Raw genomic sequence first — 25,167 nt, 5'->3', positions numbered from 1 at the left:
GCATGGCATGGCCAAAAAATAAAATTAAATTTAAAGTGCTGTGTTACATGTTAATTTTTTAGTATATTGACCATGGACTTTCTAATTAGATTATAAACTTCTCAAGGCCAAGAATCATGTCACCAATGACTTTGGTACCTCTCACAGCACTTAGTATAATCCTGAGCATATCAAGATGTTCAATATGTATTCATTGACTGAAGTCAATGTCATCTTTAGATTGAAGTGCTTAAATTCCAATTCAATGGCCTTTAGGTAAGAGATGGTGAATCAGTTGGGGTCCTAAGGAAGAAACAAAATTCACCCTAGGTGGTTCAAATGAAGAGATTTTAATGAAAAGACTACTCAAAGATATACAGACAAGGATAAGATAAAGTATGGTGAGGCACCCAGCAGCCAGCTACAGAGAGAGAGCCATTTCCCCCCTGGGGATGAAGAAACAAAGAAAGGAAATAGAGTTAGCAGAACCCAGTGAGAGCTGGAGCTGGAAAAAAAGAGTGATCTGACAGAAAATGTGGTTGAAGATTGATGGGCAAGAGCTGGGGTGCCAAAGCAGGGGGGCACAAAAAATACCCCACTTTCCACCCTCAGATCTCCTATGTGTTCCAGCTCACAAAGAGTCATGGAGATATAGTCAGCAAATTTCCGTCTTCTGAGGCATGGAGCAGGGCAGAGAAAGGTGGAGGAAGATTGGTGTGGCTAGGACTTGGGCAGGACTGGGGATGGGGTGAGAGGGAAGGCATGCAAAATAACCCCCATAGAAGGTTTCTATTATAAATGGAAACAAGAAAAAGGACGAATTTTTTTTTTTTTTTTTTTTTTTTTTGCTGCGTTTGGTCTTCGTTGCTGCGCACAGGCTTTCTCTAGTTGCGGCGAGCAGGGTCTACTCTTCGTTGCAGTGCACGGGCTTCTCATTGCAGTGGCTTCTCTTGTTGTGGAGCACCGGCCCTAGAGCTCACGGGCTTCAGTGGTTGTGGCTCGCAGGCTCTAGAGCGCAGGCTCAGTAGTTGTGGCGCATGGGCTTAGTTCCTCCGCGGCATGTGGGATCTTCCCGGACCAAGGCTCGAACCCGTGTCCCCTGCACTGGCAGGCGGATTCTTAACCATTGCGCCACCAGGGAAGCCCCAAGGCTGAATTATTATGTAAAGAATAAGAGAAGCCTAGAAATCTAAAAATTATCTGGGGAAAAACTAAGTCTGACTTAGCCAAATCTAAGCCCTGACTGTTAATTTTCTTCACTAAATCACTCTGAATACAATCTGAATAAGGGAATAAACACTCTGTTACATTCAAACTTTCAATTATTGCAGTTTCAAGTCAAGCAATGAACATGTATAGCCATGACTCATAGCAATGAATAAAATTCATTTGCAGATATAAGTGCCATCACACTCAAAGTGGGGGCTGTACTGCTCAATGGGCGCCTCAGTGGGGTTTTTTTGGCGGGTAGGGCTGTGAAGTAAAATAACAGAACACACATGTTCCTCCTGTGTGGAGGAATTGTTATGAATAATATCAAACTGTTCTCTTTCCACTTAAAAGAGAAGAACGTTTTCACATTTTTTCCTTTTGTTTGGTGCCTTTCTATTGACCACATAAGGTTATGAATATTTACATAAATAGAACGAAAAGGTCTTGTAATCTGCTAACACTTTTAACACATAAAGAAACAGGTTCCCACAAGTCACCTGCCCTTGCTCAAATAGCTGTTCGTGGCAGAACCAGCCCAGAATGCAGATTGTCCACATCCTAATCTGGCCACTCACAGTTCTAGAAATGCTTGATTTAGCTCCAATTAAATGGCAAAAGAGTATAGGGCTTAAGGGCAAAGGTTTGGAATTAGGCAGATTTGTGTTCAACTCCAGCTGGACTTCAGGCAAGCAACAAATAAATTCCTGCTGTGCTTCCGGTTCCTCTTCCATAAAGCGGGGGTGAATACCCACTCCATTAAAGTTATTGTGGGACTAAAAAAATATAAAATGTTCAGCACAATGCTTGGCATGTAGTAGATGTCCAATAAATAAAGCTATTATATAGTAGTTTTCTTTGAAAATCAACTGATAATTTAGTAATAGATGATGGTCAATAAGAATTTGAGAAGCATTTTGTAGGAAACCCTAAACCAAGAAAAGAAACTTTAAGTCAATCAGAAGAGGTAAAGCAGAGAATGAGGGGAATTACTTACCTGGAGTGGAAAGGAATACAACAGACAGTCCTAACGGTAAATGAATTGGTTTTCTTTTTTCTCCTCCGTCGTTACTAAGGAAACACGACCATGAGTCCCACTTTTAAATTATGTTTTTTTGATTAATAGGCTTTATTTTTTAACGTAGTTTATCTTTTGATTCACAGAGATTAATACTAGTGGACTCACGGAAAAGTGGAAAATAATTGAAAAGCATAAAGCACTATACAGATACAAGGTCATATTATTCTTATGAATAAATACTGTGAAGTGCCTGGTTACTAGTTAACACATCAGAAAGAGATGAATCAACAGAACTTCATCTACGTAGGTTTTTAAAGAACATCAAGGGTTAAATGGTGCAACTGCTGGCAAACTTTCCCGGGGACTGACGGATTGCTTATCTGAATTCTATCTAAATGAAGAATTGCAGGCATAGCTGTGGAAACTTACAGACAGCGAGTATTGCACCATACTGGATAAACCAGTTGAATCTGTAATTAAATGGTAGGACCATTGAAAAACGTATAAAACAACCTACTGGGGAAAAGTCACCATAGCTTGTAAGGGAAATTCACATAGAAATATTATGAGGTCTTTAGAGAAATAAAGACTATTGTGCCAAAGGGAAAACTAGCAGGCAAAACTTATAAGACTTTCCCCAAATCCTTAAATGCAAAGACATCTCCTACTATTTAATAAGAAATTTTGATGAGGTCATCAGTGGATTGGCAGTACTTTAAAAATAAAATAAGGATAGAGACCTGGCTTAAAATGAGGAAACAGAGTATATGAACATGTCTTAATGTAGAGAAGCATAAACAGCAGGATTTCAGAGACACCTCTGTGCTGAGACAAACCTATTTAAAATTTGTGTAGGTAATCTGGAAGACAATATCAGATTCATAGATGATAATGAGTTCCTCCAAGTAGAAAGTACCTATGAGAGCAATAGGAGAAATGATAGGAAAAATCTGAGAGTTTGGGTAAGTAGGCAGAAAGGTAGAGGCTTTCATTCCTGTACACTTCATGCTCAGGAGTGTTGACCCCCTTTTTAGATGAGAGGGTCCCAGGGAGATGCTGTTGGTTAAGGGAATGCCACGCACTGGAGGAATGCTCCATGTAGCTGAAGCCTCAGTGTTCACTCCAAAGCAGGTGCTGGGTGAAGGACAGAGGTAGACCACTTTCTCTCTGGCTCCAAACTGTGGGATGTTCTGTCATTCCAGAGAAGTCTTCTTGTAAGAGTGGGAAGGGCAGAAGAACAATGAAGAGAGATCTTCCCCTTAAGGAAAAATGTTTTGTGGACGATTAGCTAAAAACTGTAATAGGTACCCTAATGTACTCTTTTTATTTTTATCTTTTGGCCGCACTGCTTGGCATGTGAGATCTTAGTTCCCCAACCAGGGATCGAACCCATCCCCCTCCTGCAGCGGAAGCACGGAGTCTCAACCACTGGACCGCCAGGGAAGTCCCTACACTAATGTACTCTTAAGGGCTCAGTTAACTCATGCGGTAGGCTTTGAGGTCAACTTTGACTGAGATGTCCAAAGGCCTTTGAAGTTTGACATGAGCCTTTGTGCAAGGAAAGGCATTCTTTAAAGGCTGGGAGTTTACTCTGGTACCTATGTGGTAAATCCAGGGTCAGTGATAATCTGCAGACCAGTTCATGGATGGAAGAGACTACAATGTAGTAGTTCAGAAGGATTCGGAGATCACTGGGCAAAGTAGAAAAGATTTTGTATTTTTATGCTAGATTCTCTGTATTTGCTTTCCTTTTACACTTGATAAGATCACAGAGTTGGTATGGTATGCATCTGTGTAAAAGTCTCAAAGGTTTTGGATGCTTTAAAGGAAAGGAATGCATTTTAGAAACAACTTTGAAGTCAGTCTCTCTAATTCTTACATGGTCTAATGTTGCTTTTCCATGTATATAGTTCCTCTTACACAGCTGATTACAGAAGGAGTAGGAAGAATGCCATTAATTTTCATGCCAGTAAAAGAAATAAAAAACTGACAGCTGCCTTTCATACATAAAAAATGCATTTACTAAGCATTTGCAATGTACCAGTGTTTTATTCTTCATTTAATTATTATAGCAAACCCTTCAGGTATTATTATTATACACATTTTAGGGATTGGAAAGTTGAGGCTCAGAGATATTCAATAATTTATCCAGTCTACCTGGCAGGGCCAAGAAGACTCAAAGTCAAAGTCTGTCTGATTCCAAAGTCCATATTCTTAATATCCATATGTATAAACTTGTTGATGTTCTTTAGGTCCATGTTTGATTGTAATCTGTATTAACACAACAAAAGGAAGTTTAATTAAAATACTTTATCATCTTTAATCTGTAATATTTTAATCTCTACTTTTAAAATCTTTTCATTTTATTCTACATGCAGCTTACCCTGTTAGTAAAGAATCCACCATTACAGATTATAAAAAATATTTTTCAACAAGGGACATGCCACTGAATGTCATGACTATTCATGTGCTGGCTCTAGTGCTTTCAGACAAATTTGTTTTGGGGTGCCCACTCTATTGCACTGAGTAGGTTGTAAATCTTGTTAAAACCAATAAAAATGTAATTTCAGAATGTTTTAAAAGCAATCTCTCATGTCACTGGATTCTCAAATGCTTTCTGTTTCTACTTTCTTTTACATATAGTGCAAAAAAGATTCTGATAAAAATAATTTTATAGTTAAGTATAATATTTTTCTAATTATAAAAAGTAATACATGACTTGACAGAATTTAGAATATGTATAAAGGTATAAAGAAAAAAGTATCCAGAATTCCATTACCCACAGATAAAACATTATAAACATCTAATGTTCTTCCTTTAAATGTATATGAGAACAAAATGTTAACTGTGGATTATTTTGGAAAGTGGTTGAAGAATTTCAAGTAATTTAAAATTATGTATATGTACATTTTAAAAATACTTCTATTTTATATATGTATATATTCATCTAAGATATTCATTGAAGTTTTCAAATATTCTCTAAAGTTAATTCCATTTCTCTATATGGTGACTATGAGATGTTATGACTTTAAGCAAAAATTTGGCCAATTTGTCTAGATGAGAATTGAAAAAAATTAATGTGATTTATACATAATAGAAAATTTGAATTTTTGCATCTTTTAATTTTATTTTTCCTGTTTACAAAGATAATATGTGGTCCTTGTATACAAATCAAATAACACATAAAAGTATTAAAAATAATTAACATTTGTTGAGTGCTTTCTATGTGCCAGGCACTGTTCTAAGGGTTTTGTTTATATTAACTCATTTAATCCTCACAATAACTCTATGAAGTAGGGACTATTATTTATTGTTTTTATTTTACAAATGAGAAAACTTAGGCATTGATAAGCTAAGTAATTTGCTTGAAGTCTTGGTTTAGTAGGAAAACAATCATGCCAAACAGCATGGTTTTTATTTGTTCACTGAGTTGTTTTAATGAGAAACAAAGATGATGAATTAGAACCTTGTCATGGACATATTATAGTTTCATTTTGGGAAATAAAATGATCAAGTTCCACGTGATGTTCTTATAGATGAAGAAGGTAAAGGGAGGGTGGATGCACACCTAGGAGGATCTGGAGCTGGCTGAGCCCTGGGACTCAGGACAGGTAGTGGGTCACTGTCAAGGACATGTAGATGCTAAATGACAGAGTTGAGATTCAAACCCAGGCAGGATGTCCCCAGAGCCCACAGTGAAACACTCCCTTAATTGCCTCTATAACGTATAAAAAAGAAAGACATTAAGAAGAAAACCAAAAACTCTGATTCCACGACTCAGGGACAACAACTGCCATCATTTTGGTAAACATATTTCCAGACCCTTTTCGATGCAAAGCTTACCTGCAGCTGATCTAAGTTTTGGCAGACTGTTCTGTGATCCTCTTGGAACGTGAGACCGTCGGAAGCTTGTGAGGAACTGCTGCTGCAAAGCCATTTCTCACTTGTCTCCACATCTTTCTGGGAGGGTATCATGAGACCATTTCTCACCATCTCTTAGGTTCTGAACAGGCATGAGGTTTTCTGCCTTCCCCTCTGCAATGCAATTATGATGCTAACCACCCAGAATCAGGTCAGACTTCACAGGTTAAGAGCACAGTTCCTTGCTATACACCTGAAACTAACACTACATTGTAAATCAACTATACTTCAATATAAACAAACAAACAAATAAATAAAAAACCCAGTCCCCACAAGGCTGTGCTCACTTAAGACACTAGCCATTAGCTCAGGGGTTCTCAGGCCACCCACACTTCTGACCAACTAGCTACAAATTCAGGTGCTCCCACTATCCCCTCAAGTTTGATAATTTACTAGAACAACTCACAGAACTCAGGAAAGCACTAGACTTATGATTATGGTTTTATTATAAAGGATAAATCAGGACCAGAAAACTGAAGAGACACATAGGGCAAGTTCTGGAGGGTCCCAAATATGAAGCTTCCATATCTTTAGGCTGTGTAACCCTCCCACACATCCTGTACGGTTACCAATCAGGGAAGCTCACCTGAGTCTCTGTGTCTAGAGTTTTTATTGGGGTTTCTTTATGTAGGCAGGATTAATTGACTCATTGACCAAATGATTGAATTGATCTCTAGTCCCTCTCTCCTTCCCAGAGACTGGGGCTGATATCACCTGGCTCAAAGCCCCAGCTCTCTAATTATATGGTTGGTTTTTCTGGCATGGCCAGCTCCTGTCCCAAGTCATTGTATTAGCAAAAAATTCAGGTATGGCCCAAGGTACCCACCATAAATACTGAAGACACTCTTATGCCTTGGGAAATTCCAAGGATTTAGAGGTTATCTCCTAGAAACCAGAAATAAAAATGTCAGCCAAATCCTTTATTATATAACACCACCCCCCTTAGCACATCACTGCAGGCTATAAAACTACTTAGCTGCAGCATGGAATCAGTTCCTCAGCAACAGTGTGTCCCACAACTCATGTTGCATTGTCACCCAGGTCCTTTTGTTTCTGTGTTGTCTTGTGGGACAAGGGACATGAGGAGCTGGCACTTTTGCTGTCTTTGCTTTTGCTATTTATGTAAGTAATAAACTATTTGAATTTTAAAAGGGCTTGTTGTTTCTTTACCAGTCACATGTGTTAGCCTTTCTTGACTTATCGTGTACAGAAATAAGAAAATCCCAAGAGGACAAGTATGGGTATTAAGGTGTTTAATTTGCTTTAGCCATTTTGATTTTTAAGAACACTCAGTGGGGCTGTTCAGTAGGCTAGATGTGAGATCAGAGCATGGAGGGTAGTGAAGAAGGTAAGTTGTGCAGTAGCAATGACTGACATCAGAGGAGAGGGTAAGTTTTCTGAAGGAGACAGTGTAGAGAAGCTAATGGTGAAGGATGACTTTGATGTGAGCTCAGACTTGAATAGTCATAAAATCTTTGAATAAAAAATGACTTTAAAGGTCTTATATCCAACCTCTTACCCGATAAGAGTAACATCATCCCAACAATTGGTCATAAAGCCAGTTTATGCTGTAATAGACATAGTGAGGAAACAATAAGCCAATTATTCTCAGGGCAATCAATTCTACTGATAGAGATCTGATCGTTTTTGCATTCTTTCTCATACTGAGCTAACAGTTACCTTTTAATAAATTTTACCATTGACCCTTTACTACCTCATGTAGCACATATTCACACAGCTATTAACTGTTGTTTGGGACAGACATGCGATGAAGTCAGTCATCATGTCTCTCCTTGGTTTTGTCTTCAGCAAATTAAACATCTGCCTTCACCCACACCTCACATGGCCTTGTCTCGGTTTTCACCACCTTTGTTATCTTGCTATCTCGTTAGCATCTTTCCTAAAATAAAATATCCAGATATTGTTGCATCAGTGAAGAGTATAATGAAATCACTATTTCCAATAAAATATCTTATTTCAATTTCTTCTCTTTGTATAAATATATTTTTGAACTTACACAGTCTTCTTCAAAAAAGGATATGAGGGAGATAGGAAAATAAAATGTATATTAATGTCTTATTCTGTCCTCCTACTGTTAAGTTTTAACATATTTGTGAGTTTTAAATAATATTTTTAAATAATTTGGTTTGGTTTTACATTATGAAGATAATGTGTTAATGGTTAAAAAAAAAAATTCAAACAATACAAATAGTAATAGGGAAAAGTTTTTAAAAATCCCCCTAACTCTCAAACTTATAATCCCACTCCTTAAAGCACAATTTAGTTTACTGTATTCATCCGGAATTTTTTTATATTGGGCATCTTTCCTTATCAGCACTATGGATCTATCTCATTCTTTTTAATAGCTGCATAGTATTTTATTACACGGTTATACCATTTTTATTTATCAGTCCCCTTTGATGGACATAGATGTTGTTTGCTCTCCTTTTTTTATTTTATAACAATACAATAAATTTTTGCATGTGTCTCTTTGAATGCATGAGAAAGCATATCTGTGGGATAATTTCTTTAAAGTATTTAGAACCGCTATGTCAAAATTTATGTATGCCTTCAAGGGTACACCAATTTACACTCCTGCTAACAGTCTGTGGTAGTACAGTGGACCCCTGAACAACATGGGTTTAAACTGCACAGTCCACTTACATGTGGATTTTGTAATACTACGTGATTGGTAGTTGGTTGAATGGGAGAGGTGGGGACGGTCACTGTAAAGTTATACTCAGATTTTCAGATTTTCCACTGGGTGGAGGGACGGTGCCCTAATCCCCATGTTGCTCAAGGCTCAACTGTACTTGTTTTTCCATGTGCCAAACTCTAAATAATTGTTAATCTAACAGCTGACAAATAGAATATGATTGGGGCTGGATTCCTTCTGTTCACCCCACCAGATACACCCTGCACTCTTCTCCCTGCTCTTTGCCCCAGGAAGACAACCTGTATAGACTACATCACTGGACTCCTGTGCCCTCTAGCTTCCTATATGTCAAGTTTAGGAAGGGGGCCACCAGTAGGAGATGGGGAGGGGGTAAGGGGAGAGGTATTTATTGGTGAAGTTGAGATCTTTATTTCCTGGGCTCCCTCCTTGTGAGATCTCTGTGGGCTGGCTATGACCCTTAAGCCAAGGACTCAGCTCCTGTCCACACAATCTTCTCTGTTTCGTTTCTAGCCACTGCTTTCTATTCTTGTCCTTTCAGGCATAGAAGGGTGGTCTGCCCTGCTAAGCCAGATATTGCCCTCTCTCTTATGGTTTTCCTACACCCTGCCCCACCTTTGTAAGTAGTATCTTTATTAAGCATGCCTTGAAGTACCCAATTTGAATATTCTGTTTCCTGCCAGTTCTCATTCCTGAAAGCTCCACTTAGAGAGATTCCCCGGGATGTTCAGGAGGTATCTCTCAAGGGATGCAACGTGAACATAGACCTGAATGATAAGGAGGAGTGTGACTGTCTTAGGCATATGTGTTCCAGGCGGCAACGGCCCTGAGTTTGGAACAAGCTTGTCATAGTTGAAGAGCAGCAAGAATAGCAGAGCAGCTTTGGGCCGAGTGGCAAATATATGGTTTGCTTGTCCAAGAGCCATTGCCTCTTCTTCCTTGCTGAGAGAGCTCTAATTTTGTTCAGACACAATGGGAAGATTCAAGGGATGAACCGTCATTTGTCTAAGCGAATCATGAAAATTCTGTTCCAAAGCGTCAGTGATTGATTTAGGGATGGGCATGTAACCCAGTTCTGGCCAATGAGACATGAGAGGGAATTTTCTGGGGTCCTCTTGAGAATTTTTCTCTCTGGTAAAAACAGGCATAAAGGAGAAAATTCCTGTCTCTTTCTCTCGTTTTCTGCTTTGGATGCTTTTTGTGAGACTATGATGCCTGGAAATGCAATAGTCTTTTAACAACCATGAGACAAAGGGCCAGGTTTAAAAACCAACATATGAAGATAGAAGAGCGAAAGGTTGGAAAGAACCTGGACCCTAATGATACACTGGACCTTCCAAACCAACTGTAGGACCACCTAACTTCAGACTTCTTGTTAAGTAAATAAGCAAATAAAAGCCAATCTTAGCTTAAGTCACCATTAGGTGGGGTTTCTGATCCTTTGCAGTTGACACACCAACTCACACAGTAGCAACGGAGGGGGTGAGGAATGGTAACCAAGGTAAGAGAGGTGGGCAGGGGTTCCTCATGCAGTGTCTCTTAGGCCAAGGCATGGAATTTGGATTTTATTCCAAGGGTAAGGGATTTTTGCAGATGACCCGGTCAATACAGGCATATAATACAGATCTATCTAGCTATCTGTCTATATCAATATACATATTTATCATGTATATGATAAGAATATTATTTATTATTAAAATAATAGATACTGACTAAAGATATATTTACCATTTCCATTTTAAACTTTAGAGAAATTACTATTTACAACCAGATAAAAAGAAATAAAAAGTCTCACGAGTAGCTTATAAACTAACTTGGCTGAAACTCGCAAATGTTGAGAATCTTTTTTTTTTTTTTTTATAAAGCCTTTTAAATTTTATTTATTTATTTATTTAGGGCTGTGTTGGGTCTTCGTTTCTGTGCGAGGGCTTTCTCTAGTTGTGGCAAGCGGGGGCCACTCCTCATCGCGGTGCGCGGGCCTCTCACCGACGCGGCCTCTCTTGTTGCGGAGCACAGGCTCCAGACGCGCAGGCTTAGCAATTGTGGCTCACGGGCCCAGTCGCTCCGCGGCACGTGGGATCCTCCCAGACCAGGGCTCGAACCCGTGTCCCCTGCATTAGCAGGTGGACGCTCAACCACTGCGCCACCAGGGAAGCCCGAGAATCTTTTTTAATGTCTGACCTCTTATGCTTGGGAGACCCTTCAACACAGTTTCTAGGTATTGCTTCCGCCTGCTTTAGCCATGTCAGTCTTTACCAATTATGTTCTGCTTCAGAGAGCTTGCAATTGTCACCTCAACCCCTTATCTCTCTTTGAAAGAGCCCCCAGTTTTTGCCTCAGCCTTGTGTCTTTGAAAAGAAGGCAGCTTCCTTTAAGCATGGCTGTCCTAAATACCTTGGATGGTGTTTTTCTCCTAGCTGGCACCAAAAACATCACAAAATAAGGTAGATCATTTAAAACATTTTCCTCATGGTTGTCCTGTTCCCCCATTCAGCAGAAAGATTATTGGTTACCATGGCAATCAGCTTCCACAGCATTCCATTCTAAGGAACTGCACAGGTAGGGCGCAAGCTTTACTTTGCGTTCTTTACCCCAGCTCTCTGCAGATCTGCATATTTTTCCAGCCTGTACTCTGTAACTGCTGTTTAGAACAATCAATCAACCAACCAAACAAACAACTTGGAGTTAAGCCAGATAATTTTTTCAAAAGCACCATATCCCCTTCTCTTCTGAATATTTTAAAAATTTACATAAACCGTTGTACAATGATTTTCTCACAGCACCAACTGAAAACTTTCTGGTATGTTCTTTCACAAGTCTGGGATTCTAGTTGTATCTCTTTAACCATGTTTAGAAAACAAGTAATGAATTTACAGTAAAAATCAGAGCAGGAGATAGTTCTATGAGATCACTGCCCATGGGCTTTATAGCATATCTTTCCTAAGGATAATTCTCTGACTTCCCTTCCTCTACCACTCCCAAGCCCTCTGATAAAATAGTGCAGATACTCAGAAGGGTAAAAGTTGTCCTCAAGCCATTGCCTTGGAGGTGCCAAATGCTTAGACTTTCACCCCTGAGACCATTAACTACCCTGTTTCTATTCAGAACCTTATTGATAATAGTAAAAGATGGTTTTAAACAGGCCAAACAAATTACTGGCACCCAGTACCTGCTACATTTATGGAGGAGATGGAATAACTTTGGAGCATCAACCAGATAAATTCTATTTCCCTACAACTTTTAAAAAAGTCTTATTACTTTTAATCTTTGCTGATTATTTAGTTTCTTCATAACTATGTCACATAAATGAGGAATCTAGAGATTTCTGTGGTATGGAGAGATATCTTTCAATCTATTATTTCTACCTATGACTTTATTTGAAGCAATAGTGGTATTTTGGTAATGAAAAAGAGAGAACATGGAAGGGGAGTTGCTATTATCTAATGTTAAGCAATTAAAAATAAAATCTGGCTTTAACCCTCTTTCATGGAAGGCTTTTCTATTACCTAGATATCTTTTCATTGAAAAAGACGTATCTCATGACCTATCTATGAACATCCCATTGAACATCACCATCCCCTATTGAGGGCACGGAAGTAAACTCTGTAACTAAAACAGATGCCTCCGCCCACAGATTCTAAAATCAGTGGGTATTCATAAACCTTGCACAAATTTTCAGAGCATAGTGGGAAAAAGGAACTGTTAAAAATTTGAAACTCTACTGAAGTACTTTCTGCCTCTTCCGGTAAAAGAAAATATATTGCTTTCTAGGAAGCTCACTACTTTAAAAAACAAAACAATCAGGATAGGAAATTCATGACCAGCATTTGGGTTACATCAGCTCAGTTTTAGGAGAGAAAATATTTACTTTTAGATGGAAAGCCATATAGAATGGTTCTCTGACTCCTCTCAGAATGGTACTGGAATTGTTTCAAGGGAGGAGAGAGACAATTTATTATTATATTTTCTGAGCAGACATACCATGATACATAAAATGTTACAAAGTTTTACTTATTCCTTTGGGTACATGAACGCATGTATTACCTTATATGCTAATCCCACATAAGTTAGAAAGAAAAATTGACCAATTATTGGTAGAATTTTCTAGATTAAGTGCAGAGGCTAAAATAAAAAATAATCACACAAACTTCGAGTAATTATATCACAGTGCACCCTGAGATTTATATAGAAAAAAAAAGTTGTTCTCAATTTTCAGTTGACAAAAAGAGCAGTTGAGAAGGGACCATGTAGGTTTGAAAAGCAGAAACGCTAATGACGGGTCAACATTGTAAAAGCAGGGAGGCAGATAACATACTGTTTTGACAGCTGAGTAAAGATGAGGGGAAAAAAGATTGTAAACCAGAGGAAGTCATGATAAAAAGGTAGAATGAAGTGTTTGAAAATGGTAAATTGAGAGCTTTAACATTGATGGCAAGAGCACAAAAGAGAGAAAAGTGATTTAGTTTAGATAGGAAATGGCTTGTAGAGAAATTTGAGTAGAGTAATAATTTGTATTTTAATTTGCAAGAGCCAAGAGTTGACTTGATTTGAAGAACGATAGCTCTATTGCTTTAATATTTTATACACACTTAAGAAGCTCCATTTGTCTGATATATAAATTAGTACAATTTCTATTAATATGATATATATATTAGACAAATTGGCAAGCAGGGGTTTGCTTTTGATCAACTTTTGTTATAACCTTAATAGAAACTAGTTTCAATATTTCAAACTATAAGCAAGATCATGATTTTATAATGTGAAGATAACAGAAAGCTTGATTTAGTTGCAACTTGGTCCTAATTCTTTTGGCTAGTGTTCTTTAGTCCTGGGCTCCTAACCTGATCAAGAAAGCGTAAATGCAGAAAGAAGTAAAAACCAATGTTCCTTAATTAGGAATCATGTGAGTAGTTTAATATTAAAAACATTAAAAAAAAACTACACATGATATAAATTCCGTAGAGTTTTAGCTTCTTTTATTTAAACTGCACTGATATCCATTTACAGCTCTCCTAACAATCACCGAATAGGTTGGCAATCCTGTGTCCTGAATTTCCCAGGTCATTTCAGATTGCAAATATTTTGTCTATTGTTAAATGATGTGTTTGGATTTTGGTTTGGAAAACATGGTCACTGAACTTATAGACTAACTCTGAAATAGCACTAGCCTTTGGCATTTTGTAGTAGCTCTGTTTCGGGGCCATGGTTACCATGTTAAATCAGATCAAATCAAAGTTCATTATTTGAGTTGACCTAATAATAAACTATGAAATAACGGAGACATTTAAAAAACTTTGTAGTAATTTGGAATTTGAAGAGCATTCATAGCATGATTTATTATAGACACAAACACACACATAGCTAGTAAACCTATAGATAGGTGGCTCCTCATCTTTGCCATATAGGAAATGAAAAACAGCATACTTAAGAGATATTGTGTTATACGTTATACGGTCAAAACTAAGGAAGACAAAATTAGTCTAACTGTGCTTGTATTAATACTTAAAAAGGATTTGGTAGTCTTTTTTATTTACAATTTCCATAGACTGAAACTCATAATCTTGATAAACCAGAACTGAGAGGGTACACTGGGATTTGCTATGTGTTGTACATGACGATAATTATAAGGGAACAAAGTCAAGATTGACTCATTATCCTATGCCAAAACACTGCTGTTTTGCAAATGAAAACGTTTAGATCATTTGATGCCCCCCACCCCATTATTATCCTTCATATCATTAAGCTGGTGTTCATGGCTCCGCTCTTTATTCTTTAGTGATTTAGGTAGCCACTAAGAAAGAAAAAAAGTTTTAAAGACTACTAAGTCCATAATGGCATTTAATAACTCTTTCGAAAATTAAGGTGCTTTTCCCCAAGTCTTGCTGGAAACATATCTACCACTGTGCTCAGTCTCTCCTCCCACATTTCCGTGCTAGTGGGGACTTGAGAAACCCGGGAAAGCTGCTGAAACAGGGGTGGGAGTGGGAGATAGGCTATCACCCGCTTGACACTTCGGCACTGTTGCTATGAATGATTCACTTGTGTTTGGCACATTTGTTGCAAGGAAATCTCCTCCCGCCGCTCCTCTCGGCTGTCTCCTGCGCTTTGGCCTTTAAGGAGAAGCGAGAGCAGGTGGGCACAGAGGAGCTCGTCGAGTCCTCCTCCCCCTGCTCCTTCCCTAATTTAGCAGTACTTCCGGCCGCGTGACATCATCCCCCGCACCCCGGTGACGTGAACGGCGGGTGACGTGTGTGCGGAGAGGAGCGCGCTGACGTTGCTATTTAAAGGTCCTCCTGCGGGGAGGATGGAGACTCAGCGAGAGCAGCGGGTGTGGGGCGCGGAGGAGGCTGTGGCGGCAGGGAGCGGGGCCAGGAGCCAGCAGAGGAGCAGAGCGCACGGCCCGCGCGCCGCCGACCACTAGGGGAGGGGGGAAAGCAAGGACGGAGCGCCGGACCTGCCGCCTGGCCTAGCTCCCCACGAGGGCCGGCTCGGCCCGTGACCACGAGCGTCCCCGCCGCCCTCGCAGCTGCCGCCTCCTCCCGCTACCCTCAGGGCCCCGCCGGGCCCTCGAGACGGATCAGCGCCCCAGTCCCTGGTGCCCGACCGCGTCCTCGCGGCCGCGTCCCGCCCCCTCCCGCGAGCAGGGGGAGGGACCGCACTGCTCCCGATTCTCCCCGCCCCCTCCCCCGCCCCTCGCAGCCAGCTCCACTGCCGCGCTCGCCTCTTGCGGGCGGCGCTGACCTGGGAAGCGGCGCCCTCCGCTCTGTGAGCGGCCGGTGGAGGCGGAGGCAGCGGCGGGCTTCGGGCCGCCCGGCCAGCGCTGCTCTGCCGAGCAGGAGTTGGAGGCCGGCGAAGGCGGGCGGTGATGGAAGTGTGAGAAGGCGGCGGCGGGGCCCGGGGACTGTGAGGCGGCGTGTGGCAGCGGCGCGGAGCGGGCGAGGCGAGGAGCAGGGGTGGGGGCGCTGGAGCAGCGGCTGTTCTGCGGCTTCGAGCCCCTTTCCCCTGGTCCTGACGCGGGATTAGCCGCCCGCCTCGGCTCGGGCGGGCGCCCGTCGACCCTTCAGCCCCGGCCTTCGCCGCTGCTCGGCCCGCCCCGGAGCTGGGGGCAGGGTGCCGGGGGCCAGCGTGGGGCTTGGTTCTCTGATTCATTCATTCTCCGCCGCCGGAGCCTCGAACTTGCGGTGCTCCGAAGAGCGGAGGGAAGAGCGGCAGCAGCGAATGAAGGGCGCGAGCCGGGCTCCATTGTGCTCGGCGACGGGGGGCGGGCAGGGGCTGAGGGAGGTGGGATCCGGCCCCCTCCCCCTGCTCCCCGGCGTGCGCTGCGCCCCCAGCCTGCTGCCAGCCTGGAAATGGCTCCGTGTGTTCTCCTCGAGAGAATGAATCGATCCTGCCCAGCCTTCTCTTCCTCCTCCCCGCCTCCTCTCTGCTCCCAGTCTTAGGAGGGGGAAAAAAATTAAAAGACAGATTCCAATGTGGAGTGCCGTGCACGTCGCGAGCCGCTGGGTTTGCACTTCGAAGAGATTTTTCTACATAGCTTTTTCTAATGTGAGCGCAGGGAAGCAGTGGCATTACTGCGTTTAGGATTTTTATTTTCTCGTAGGGATCTCTCAAGTGCACGTCGCGTTGGGTTGCACGCTCCACCCCCAGGGACCTGGCGTGGTGGAGAAATTTGAACCCGCAGCCTTAGTAGCACCGAAAAGGCTGAGTTACCTGGGCTCTCCCTGAGTGTGGAGGAGGACAGGAGAGAAATGACCACTGAACTCATTTTTTATAGGACTCCGTGAAGCTGGATTCTGCATTTCCCGATTCATAGACTCGTTTTGTGGAATAGAGTTGACCACCGTCTCCTCCGCGCAGCATTTTAACTCTAATAAGCAAATGCCACCTCTGTTTGAACATTTTGGTATTTCCCAGAGAGAAATCATTTTACCTAAGGGAACTAACTGAATTTTCAGCATCACTGAAATACCTCCACAAAAGGATCTCGGGGGGTGGAAAAGCAACTGCGAAATAACGGACGGAGAAATTCCTTTGGAGTTATTCCGTAGCATAAGAGCAGAAACTTCCGAGCAAGTTTTCGTTGGGCAAAATGGGGTAAGGATTTTGTGCTTAACCCCGCTTCGAGTCTGTTTATGTATGTGTGTTACTGAGCGGTGGTGGTGAATTGTGTTTTATGTTTTCAAGCAAATTTGCCACCTTGCTAACCTGGTCGTACTTTTAAAATATAGGTGTATTAACCTTTTAAGAAGTTATTTTTGTGGAGTGACACCGGAGGCCGTAATTAAGGAACGTACGTCTATTATTGTAACCAGAATGTAGCTTTATTAGTGGTATTTAAGAAGACCACACGTACTGCCCTTTCCTGGTCGAAGTGCCGCAGCAGTTTATAATCAAAGTCGTGTTGTCTTAGGTTTTGTTGCCCGTATCTTCCAAAAAGAAGTCCTGCGTTCTCTCAGTACTTTGAGAATAATCAGGTGCACAGAGGACAATTGTAAAGTAATGAGTGGTTAGACTACAGTCCTTGAAAAGATCCAGTGTAAATTGTTGTCCTCACTGTGCCCTCCTTTTTGCCCTTGAATAGCCGAAGCTAAAATCTATAGAATTGCTCTATTGGGGCATTTAAAACGAAAATCTGAAAGTCTTAGGAGGACTCCACAGTGCCCTGCATTTAGTTGAAGATCAGAGCCTGAATAGGAAACAGCTTTTTGTTGAAGGAACTTGTTCACTTTCTCTGTTTTTTTTTTTTTGCTTTTATGATCAAGTCTTCAGTTTGTGTTAACAATGTCAGATGTATACCTTCTTTCAGATCCAAGTCAACCAAGAGTTCATTTTCCAACCTTTAATTAACTTTTCACACAGTAACTCGATAAAATGCTAGTGACTCTTCCTAATTTAAGCCAGACTTCCATAATATATTAATGGAGTAATGATCTAGTTTCATTGACAGATTTTCAATGATTTTTTGTCAAAGAGGAACTTCTAGAATTTTCTCTCTTTCTCTCCCTCTCTTTTTTGTAGTTGAAAAAACACATCTAAAGTGTAGTTAAGGGACAGAGATTGAAAGGACAGACACTGAAATTGGTTGTGACAGTTTAGGGGTGTGCACACCTAAACTTTCATTCTTAAAACGTTCAGAGGAAAGTTCTTAATAGTACTACCCTTTTTTGTTGGAATTAGAACTTGAAGTTTATTAACTTAAGTTTGAAGATGTAGAACGTACCGTTGTAGGAGTCCATCAGGAACTGATGAGAAAGAGCGATACTTGTTTTTAAAACTTAAATGACAAAGTGATGACAATGTATATAACTTGCATGTTTTGGGATACTGCTAACAGCAATTAAAATACCTCATTCTATTTCTAGTGCTGCTATTAGTAGCTTGGTGATCTGAGGCAAATTGCTTGACCTTTGTGGACTCTTGTTTTTTTAACCTGTAAAATGAAGGTCTTAGGTGAGTTTTAAAATTTTTTCCAGCCTGTAAAAGTGAATTATTTCTTTTTCTCCTTCAGTTTTCATATTTGCTGTTGGTTTCTTGAAGTAAATCTCTCAGATGGAGAGATTTTCTCTAAGCAGTTTTGAAGCATGTAAGCTGGAAAATAATGGCATTTGAAAAATGTTTTGGGTGAATTGTACCAATTTTAATGAGAGAAAATACTGAAAAATACTACTATTCAAAACCTTTGAAATATGGCTTCCCTTGAGAGTCTGCAGCTCTTATGTTTAAAACGTGTCAGAGAAGAAAAATCAAGTGGCAGTTTTTCATGTTGAAGGCGGCATTCTCTCTAAGCTGTGGAGTGGTGGCATCATGAAAGAAAATTCATGGTTTTCCACAACCTTTAAGCTGCATGAATGTCCATGGTTTTACCAAGGGAAGCTTGAGATGAACTTAATATGAAGGGGATTGGTCTTTAAAACATGAAAATAAGCCCCTGCACATAGCCTGGATTTTAGATACTTCAGTGTAATTAAATGTGTTTATAAACGAATTTATTAGTCCTTAATAAAGTCTTAAAGGTGGACTGGAGAGGCAAAGGAGTGAATGTTTATGGCATAATTTTTCTGCAAGTCTGCGTTTGGGGCTGCAATTCTCAATAATAGTGACTTGTTTCATCTAAGTTGTCAAGAGAAGGCATTTGTGGAAGTTTCCACACTTAGTAGGTGTTTGTACCTAATAAGTGTTTGTGGAATAAGCACAGCCTCCTGCACCTACTTAAAACAAAAGGGAACAGAGCTTTAAATGGCCTTTAAAGTTTTACCTAGGCAATCCTAAATTACCTTACTCTGACAGGTATCTAAAATTTAATATTGTGGGTGAAGAGTTTCATGTCTTATGAATACATTTTTGACTAATGTTAGGTTATAATAAAAATTTATCTCTGCCTTAGTTTTGGATATAATTGCAAGTGTAGGGGCAAAATCAAAACAAAAGGAATGATTTTGAAAGAAAATGAGTGATTAGTTCAGGCAAAAAACAAATCTAAGTCTCCTGTAATAGTAGTTTATGAACTATGGTGGAAATGAAAAAGAACAGCTGAAACTGACAGTTGGCAGAATCTGTCAAAGTATCTTGGATGCTGCCTGAACTGTTTTTAATTACAGTGAAGGTGGTTGAAGTATTGGTTTGTGAAATAGGTGTATCAGAACCCCTAAAAATGAGAGCAGGTATGTAAGGTAAAGTCTAGGAAAACTTCCGGGCCCCAGCGAGGAGCCCTTGTTAGGTATGACCCCCAGTCCTCCAAGTAGTATCTCCTAAGGAGAGCAGTGAGTCAGGAGCTATTTTGGAATGATTAGAGTAGGCAACAGAAATCACATAACTTCAGTGAGGTATTTCATGCTACCTTTTGTTTTACTTAGCTCACATTGGCAACTTAGTGACCTCAGCAAGGGAATATTCCCTCCCCCCTCTTATTAAGAGTGAGTTATTTTTAAAATGTGATTTTCCCTGCAAATGAGGTTGATAAGCTGTTTGTGATTTATCTCACCTGCCTGTGGGCGCCTCTGGAAACCCTCTTCTCCACCTCTCCTCAGATAACTTCCTGAAGCATGGAAGTGGGTGGTGCCTCATTGCAACCTGAACCAAGTCGCTTCTTTGCTGGGAGAGGAAGCTGACACCTCTTTCTGCCCCAGGCTACTGGGTGCTGCTCTCCGGGGACTTTAGCTAAAATGCAGAAATCTTGATCCAGCATGCACTGCAATCTGAATGGGCTTTGTTGCAAAGGCAACCACTCAATCATTTCTAACATCAGGAAAGTTAGATGGAAGTCTTAATTATTTGTTCTTTTTACCAGGTTTGAACCCCTATCACATGGCATGTACAGCAGCTCAGTACTGCTGATACAGAGACTAGTAACATGTGCTTCTTCCCTTAGGGAGTTTATAGCTTAGAAGTTGATCTAGGATAATTACCCGAAATGGAATTCATGGCAGTTAAGGGATTGACAAAAGTGTCTTTATACTTAGTTGTAAACTCAGTTTAGTTTTAAGTGATTAAATGTCTCAGATGAAAAGGTGGTTAAAATCTCAGAAGGTCCAACATCCCTACTGCAGTGTGTTTGTTTGTTTTTCCAGACCTATGGTGTTTAGTTGAAATATTTATTTTTAGTTACTCCATTGCTTTGTTTTGTTATTTAAGATTAATCCAACTCACTGGATAGAAGAGTAGGGAAAAAGAGTTCCAAATATTTAAGTGTTTCCTGATATAATTTTTAAATGACTGAATATAAGGCATTTTAAATAGCTTTATTTCTCAGTTAGGATCTGTTTAGTTGAATGAAATGTGCAGTTTCTTGTTTGTGTTGCATATTTGTAATGACCCATGGCTTATACAGTAAAGTGACCCTATAGTTTAAGAGATTGATTATGTTTGTGGAATGATTGAGATTTTCCTAGAAATCAAAAAGACTTCTCGGTTGAGGTTTGAAAAGTTGAGTGCTTTTTGAGACAATATAAGGTTTCATGCTCATTAAGTATCTTCATTTCGAAAGAATCTCCATGTGATAAGCAGCATTTATATACATTACAGGAATTGAGATAAAATTTTCCAATCTTATTGAATGGGCATTGCAAGAGTAAGTAAAACTTTTTAAAGGCTAATCATTCAGTGGTCTTTAACGTGTAATCATACAGAACTGAGTCTTACTTTTAGGTTAAAAAATCTTAATTTTCACAACATATCTCTGTATACTATAAAATTAGGACATCCATTATCACTCTGTTAAAGGAGACAGATTTATCAGTGACCTTGTGCTCTTAATTGCAGTTTGATTTTCCTTTCTTCATCCATCATAAGTGTAACACATTGGTTATTTCTGTGCTCCCTAATAAAATATCTGATTTGAAAATAACATGAAATTGATGAGAATCAGTGCTGCTTGTTTTAAGCAACATTTTTTAGGGAAGCAGTTGAAATTAATCACATGTATATGTTACCTTTTTTTGTGCTTTGTCATTACCCTCCACTTGTGTTTTATTTATTTCTCATCGTGTTTTTAAAAGTTTTAAAAAATCTCACTTCTCTGGTAGGTATAATTTAGAATTACTTTTATAGGTACAAAACTAAATTACTTGTTTTTTTTGGATGTGTTGGGTCTTTGTTGCTGCTTGCCGGCTTTCTTGGCGAGCAGGGGCTACTCTTCACTGCAGTGTGTGGGCTTCTCATTGCGGTGGCTTCTCTTGTCACAGAGCACGGGCTCCAGGCGTGCGAGCCTCAGCAGTTGCGTCTCACGGGCTCAGTAGTTGTGGCGCACAGGCTTAGTTGCTCCATGGCACGTGTGATCTTCCTGGACCAGGGATCGAACCCGTGTCCTGGCAGGCAGATTCCCAACCACCGAGCCACCAGGGAAGTCCCTAAATTACTTTTTAGTGACCTTGCAAAGGAAAAGAAACAAACTATTCTTTCTCATGAGGGTTTTTTTTTCCCCCCAATGATTAATTGTGAACCCAGTATGGCTCTTGTGTAGCTAAAAGAATTTTAAATATGTAAAACAAACATTTGACTTAGTTAAGATCTGAATTTCATTTACACATAATTATCTTTTCTCTTTTAAGATAGGCTACTGGAAGAAGGCAAAGCGTCATTGTTCTCTTTTTTGTATCAGAAAATAAAATTATAAAATCCGAAAAATTAGCAGTCTAGTCAGTACTTTCTCTTCATAGTACAGTTTACCTTTGCACTTTCTCTAGCTTTTGAAAAATCACATTAGTCTTTTAACACCTAATATTAGCTTTTAAAAAATTGCTTTGCTTTATGGACATTTTCTTTTAATGTTCTTCCATAAACCATGAAGCATTTCTGTGTTATCTTTGAAAAGAGTTGGCACCAGTTCCTCAAGGCAGAGCAGTTTTAAGAACTGAGGGCTTTCTGTAAAATTACCAAACAAGAGTTAGACAGAAATTAAACACAAACAAAAAAGTGTGCTGAGGGATCACAGATACCAAACAGCTTTTATTCCTTTGTTAGGTTGTTTTAAGTCATGTTTATGATGTCATGTCTATGGGCACATCTGGATCCATGTGTCCACATGCCTCAGAGTCCAGAGGGCTGTGGAAGAGAGTGTCCTTGACCCCTGCCCCGCCCACAGAAGGGCTTGCTCCTCATTTGTCCCTGTCTTTAGTAGGAGGACGGAGATAGAGAGCCGCAGCTCTGGTACGTATCTCTCTGAGTACTGTACAGTGTGTTTCCTAACCACCTAGGTTGTAGCAGAGCTCACACGTGCGGTGTAAGTTGAAGGGATCTGGGGAATTAGACCCCACTCTTAGTGTACAGAAAATGCCGATTCCTAGCAGTTGGGTATAAGTTGGATGTACCAATTCTTCTTCTGATAACTTTTCTTGGTAAATTGTTGGATCCTTTAACCTTTACATTTAAGCATGCCTCAATCTTACTTAAGTAGTGTTGCTTTCCTTCTGTTTCATTTAAGTATGAAGTTTAAGACGTTTATTTTGAATAAGGCTTTTCTATGAGTTGGTATTTTCTGCCCTAGTTACTTTCAGTTTCCCCCATTAGGCTCTTAATAACGGTCTCTACAAAATTCTCTTAAGTGGATTTGACTATCAAAGAGCTCAAAGTACTCGTATTAGAAAATTTCTGTCCATGTTCCTTTGTGGAAGGTAAGTCTGTACATGACTAAACTTAGGTAGGACAATTATTTTGAACCAACTGTAATATTTGAGTGTGCTTAGCTTATCCTTTTACGTTTCTGTGCTTTCTTTTTGCTTATCTTGTAAAACTGCTGTTTTCTGTCCTCTGTAGTTATGAATCTCTGTCATATGACTTTTAACATTAAAATTCATGTGCTTTGCTTAATCACCCTGCCAGCTCCCAAGATGTTTACAGAATGAGGATTCCACCTACTCTTGTGTACTCAGCTTTGCCAGGGATCTGTATACATTCAGCTGAATGGGAAGACTCACAAATCACCCTTCAACTCATCTTCCTTGAGGTTCTGTTGATTAAAAAAAAAAGTTCTGGATCTTGCAGGCTGCCTTTTTTCCCTACTCAACTGAAAATATATAGGATTTTAGTTGTCTATTTTTATTGTTGCTTTCATTTACTATTTTTTTAATGCTAAATTGATATTTATTGCTATGCCTATGTTAATGTGAGGGTAATAAGACATTAATGGCAGTATTGCTACTTAGTTTTACTTGGTAGCATATTAGTATATTTGGAGTAATTAGTGTATGATCTGTGGGTAAACTATAAGCTAGTCATATGGTAGGAAGCTAGCCTGAAAAATATTTTCAAAGATGGTGCAGTGGTCATTTAGAAACCAGGATGCAAAACCGTATATTCTCAACTATATAAAATACATCTGTACATGCATAAAAAGATTTGAAGGAAATTCATTAAAGTGCTACCATGTTTATTTCTGGGACATACGATTGTGAAATTTTGTTGAGTCTTTCTGAATCTTTACGTTTCTCTGTGATTAATGTATTAAGTTTTAGAGCTTCTCTTGGGTTTAAAGAGTGAAGGTATTAAAAAATACTAATATCTACAGTACAAAGTTACCAGGATCAGTCACTGTTCCTACATATACAGATACTTATGTGTTTGTATCAATTTTAGCTTGTTTATTTCAAATTTTATTTTTCTTTTCAAAATTGGCTAAAGAAATAATTACACCAATGATAGCAAAAATAGTTTCTTGTTTAAGTGTAAGGAGTAGTTCAGAATGTTAGTACTAATCCCCACTTTTTTTGGAGCTAGAGCTCAAAGGGAAAATGTGACTAGGGGGGGTTATGCAGGGGCAGAACATGTGCTATATCTCCAGCTCCTTGGGGTTCCTACCATTAGCTCAGGGGATCCTAAATGGATGCTCACATATACAGGGGGGGTTACTAACCCCTCATAGTTAAAAAAAAAAAAAAATTGTAATTTAATGTAAGCTTAGTGTCTTGATAGTGAGTTTTAACTAAATGTATGTTGTTTTCCTTTTAGATGGTACTGAAAGAAAGTGCATTCTAATTTTAGCGTAATCATTGTCTGCTCAGTGCATTATATTTTAAATACACTGAAGTCTTTCTCATAAATGAATTGAAATGTTATTACATGTGTTTTGTATAGTTTCCAAAGTTGATTCTACAGTGTAAATTCCATCAGTCAAAGCCCTGTTAACTGCTCTTGTTGTTACTGGACACATGAGCCTCAAGAATATGTGAGGAAGCAGGGTCTACTTCTCTGAAGACTTCAGACCAGAAAAAGAATGCTTAAGATGTTATCTTGAAACACTTTTCCTAGAGCTTAATGTTGGACCATGAGACCCACAAGTGGAAGGATCACTTGTAGCATACAGTACAATTCCTGAATCATCATGCAACAGCTGTAAGTTGTTTGATTCCCTAGAATTCGTAAGAGACAGCTGGGCCATATTGTATACAGATTTAAAATTGTTATTCTTTCTGAATCTTTTCCCCCAGAGGTCCCAAACTCTAATGCTATCATTGGCTGGGCAGAAAAATGTGTGAGTATATAAGGTAGAAGGTAGTGAGGATTGGTGGGGACTGTGGGAAAGTGAAGAGAGCATGTCACGCCTGAAGGCATTCATAGCCAGTGTTCTAAAAACCCTCTGGTGAAAGAAATATACCTGAATCCTAATCTCTTATTTATTTGGCAAACACTTTTTGAGCTCCTACCATGTGTTAGTGACTGTGATACTTTGATCTAGGTTGGATACAGTAGGTTTGGAAATGCTTTAACTCTTGACTCAAGAAGGAAGACCAGAGCATAGCAGGGTAGCGGCAGAAATTCACACTAGATTAGTGGTTCTCAAATTTGAACTTGCATCAGAATCACCTGGAGGGCTTGTTAAAAACACAGATTGCTGGACTTCAACCCACGTTTTTGATTCAGTAGGTCTGGA

The 25,167-nt window shown here is 39.8% G+C and overlaps 1 protein-coding gene across 1 annotated transcript in view; it reads left to right on the top strand.

Annotated features, from left to right (window-relative positions):
• Window positions 1-15,532: 15,532 nt before the first annotated feature.
• HOMER1 (homer scaffold protein 1) overlaps window positions 15,533-25,167 on the top strand; it is a 125,328-nt gene continuing 115,693 nt past the window's right edge. Inside the window, exon 1 of the mRNA XM_068535561.1 lies at window positions 15,533-16,898. Within this exon, the coding sequence (XP_068391662.1) occupies window positions 16,894-16,898 (5 nt within the window). The 5' untranslated portion in view covers window positions 15,533-16,893. The remainder of the gene's footprint in view (window positions 16,899-25,167) is intronic.

This window comes from Eschrichtius robustus, chromosome 2 (assembly GCF_028021215.1).
Source record: "Eschrichtius robustus isolate mEscRob2 chromosome 2, mEscRob2.pri, whole genome shotgun sequence".
NCBI lineage: Eukaryota > Metazoa > Chordata > Mammalia > Artiodactyla > Eschrichtiidae > Eschrichtius > Eschrichtius robustus.
Note: the sequence above shows the minus strand (reverse complement) of the source record. Positions and strands in the feature narration are given on the sequence as shown.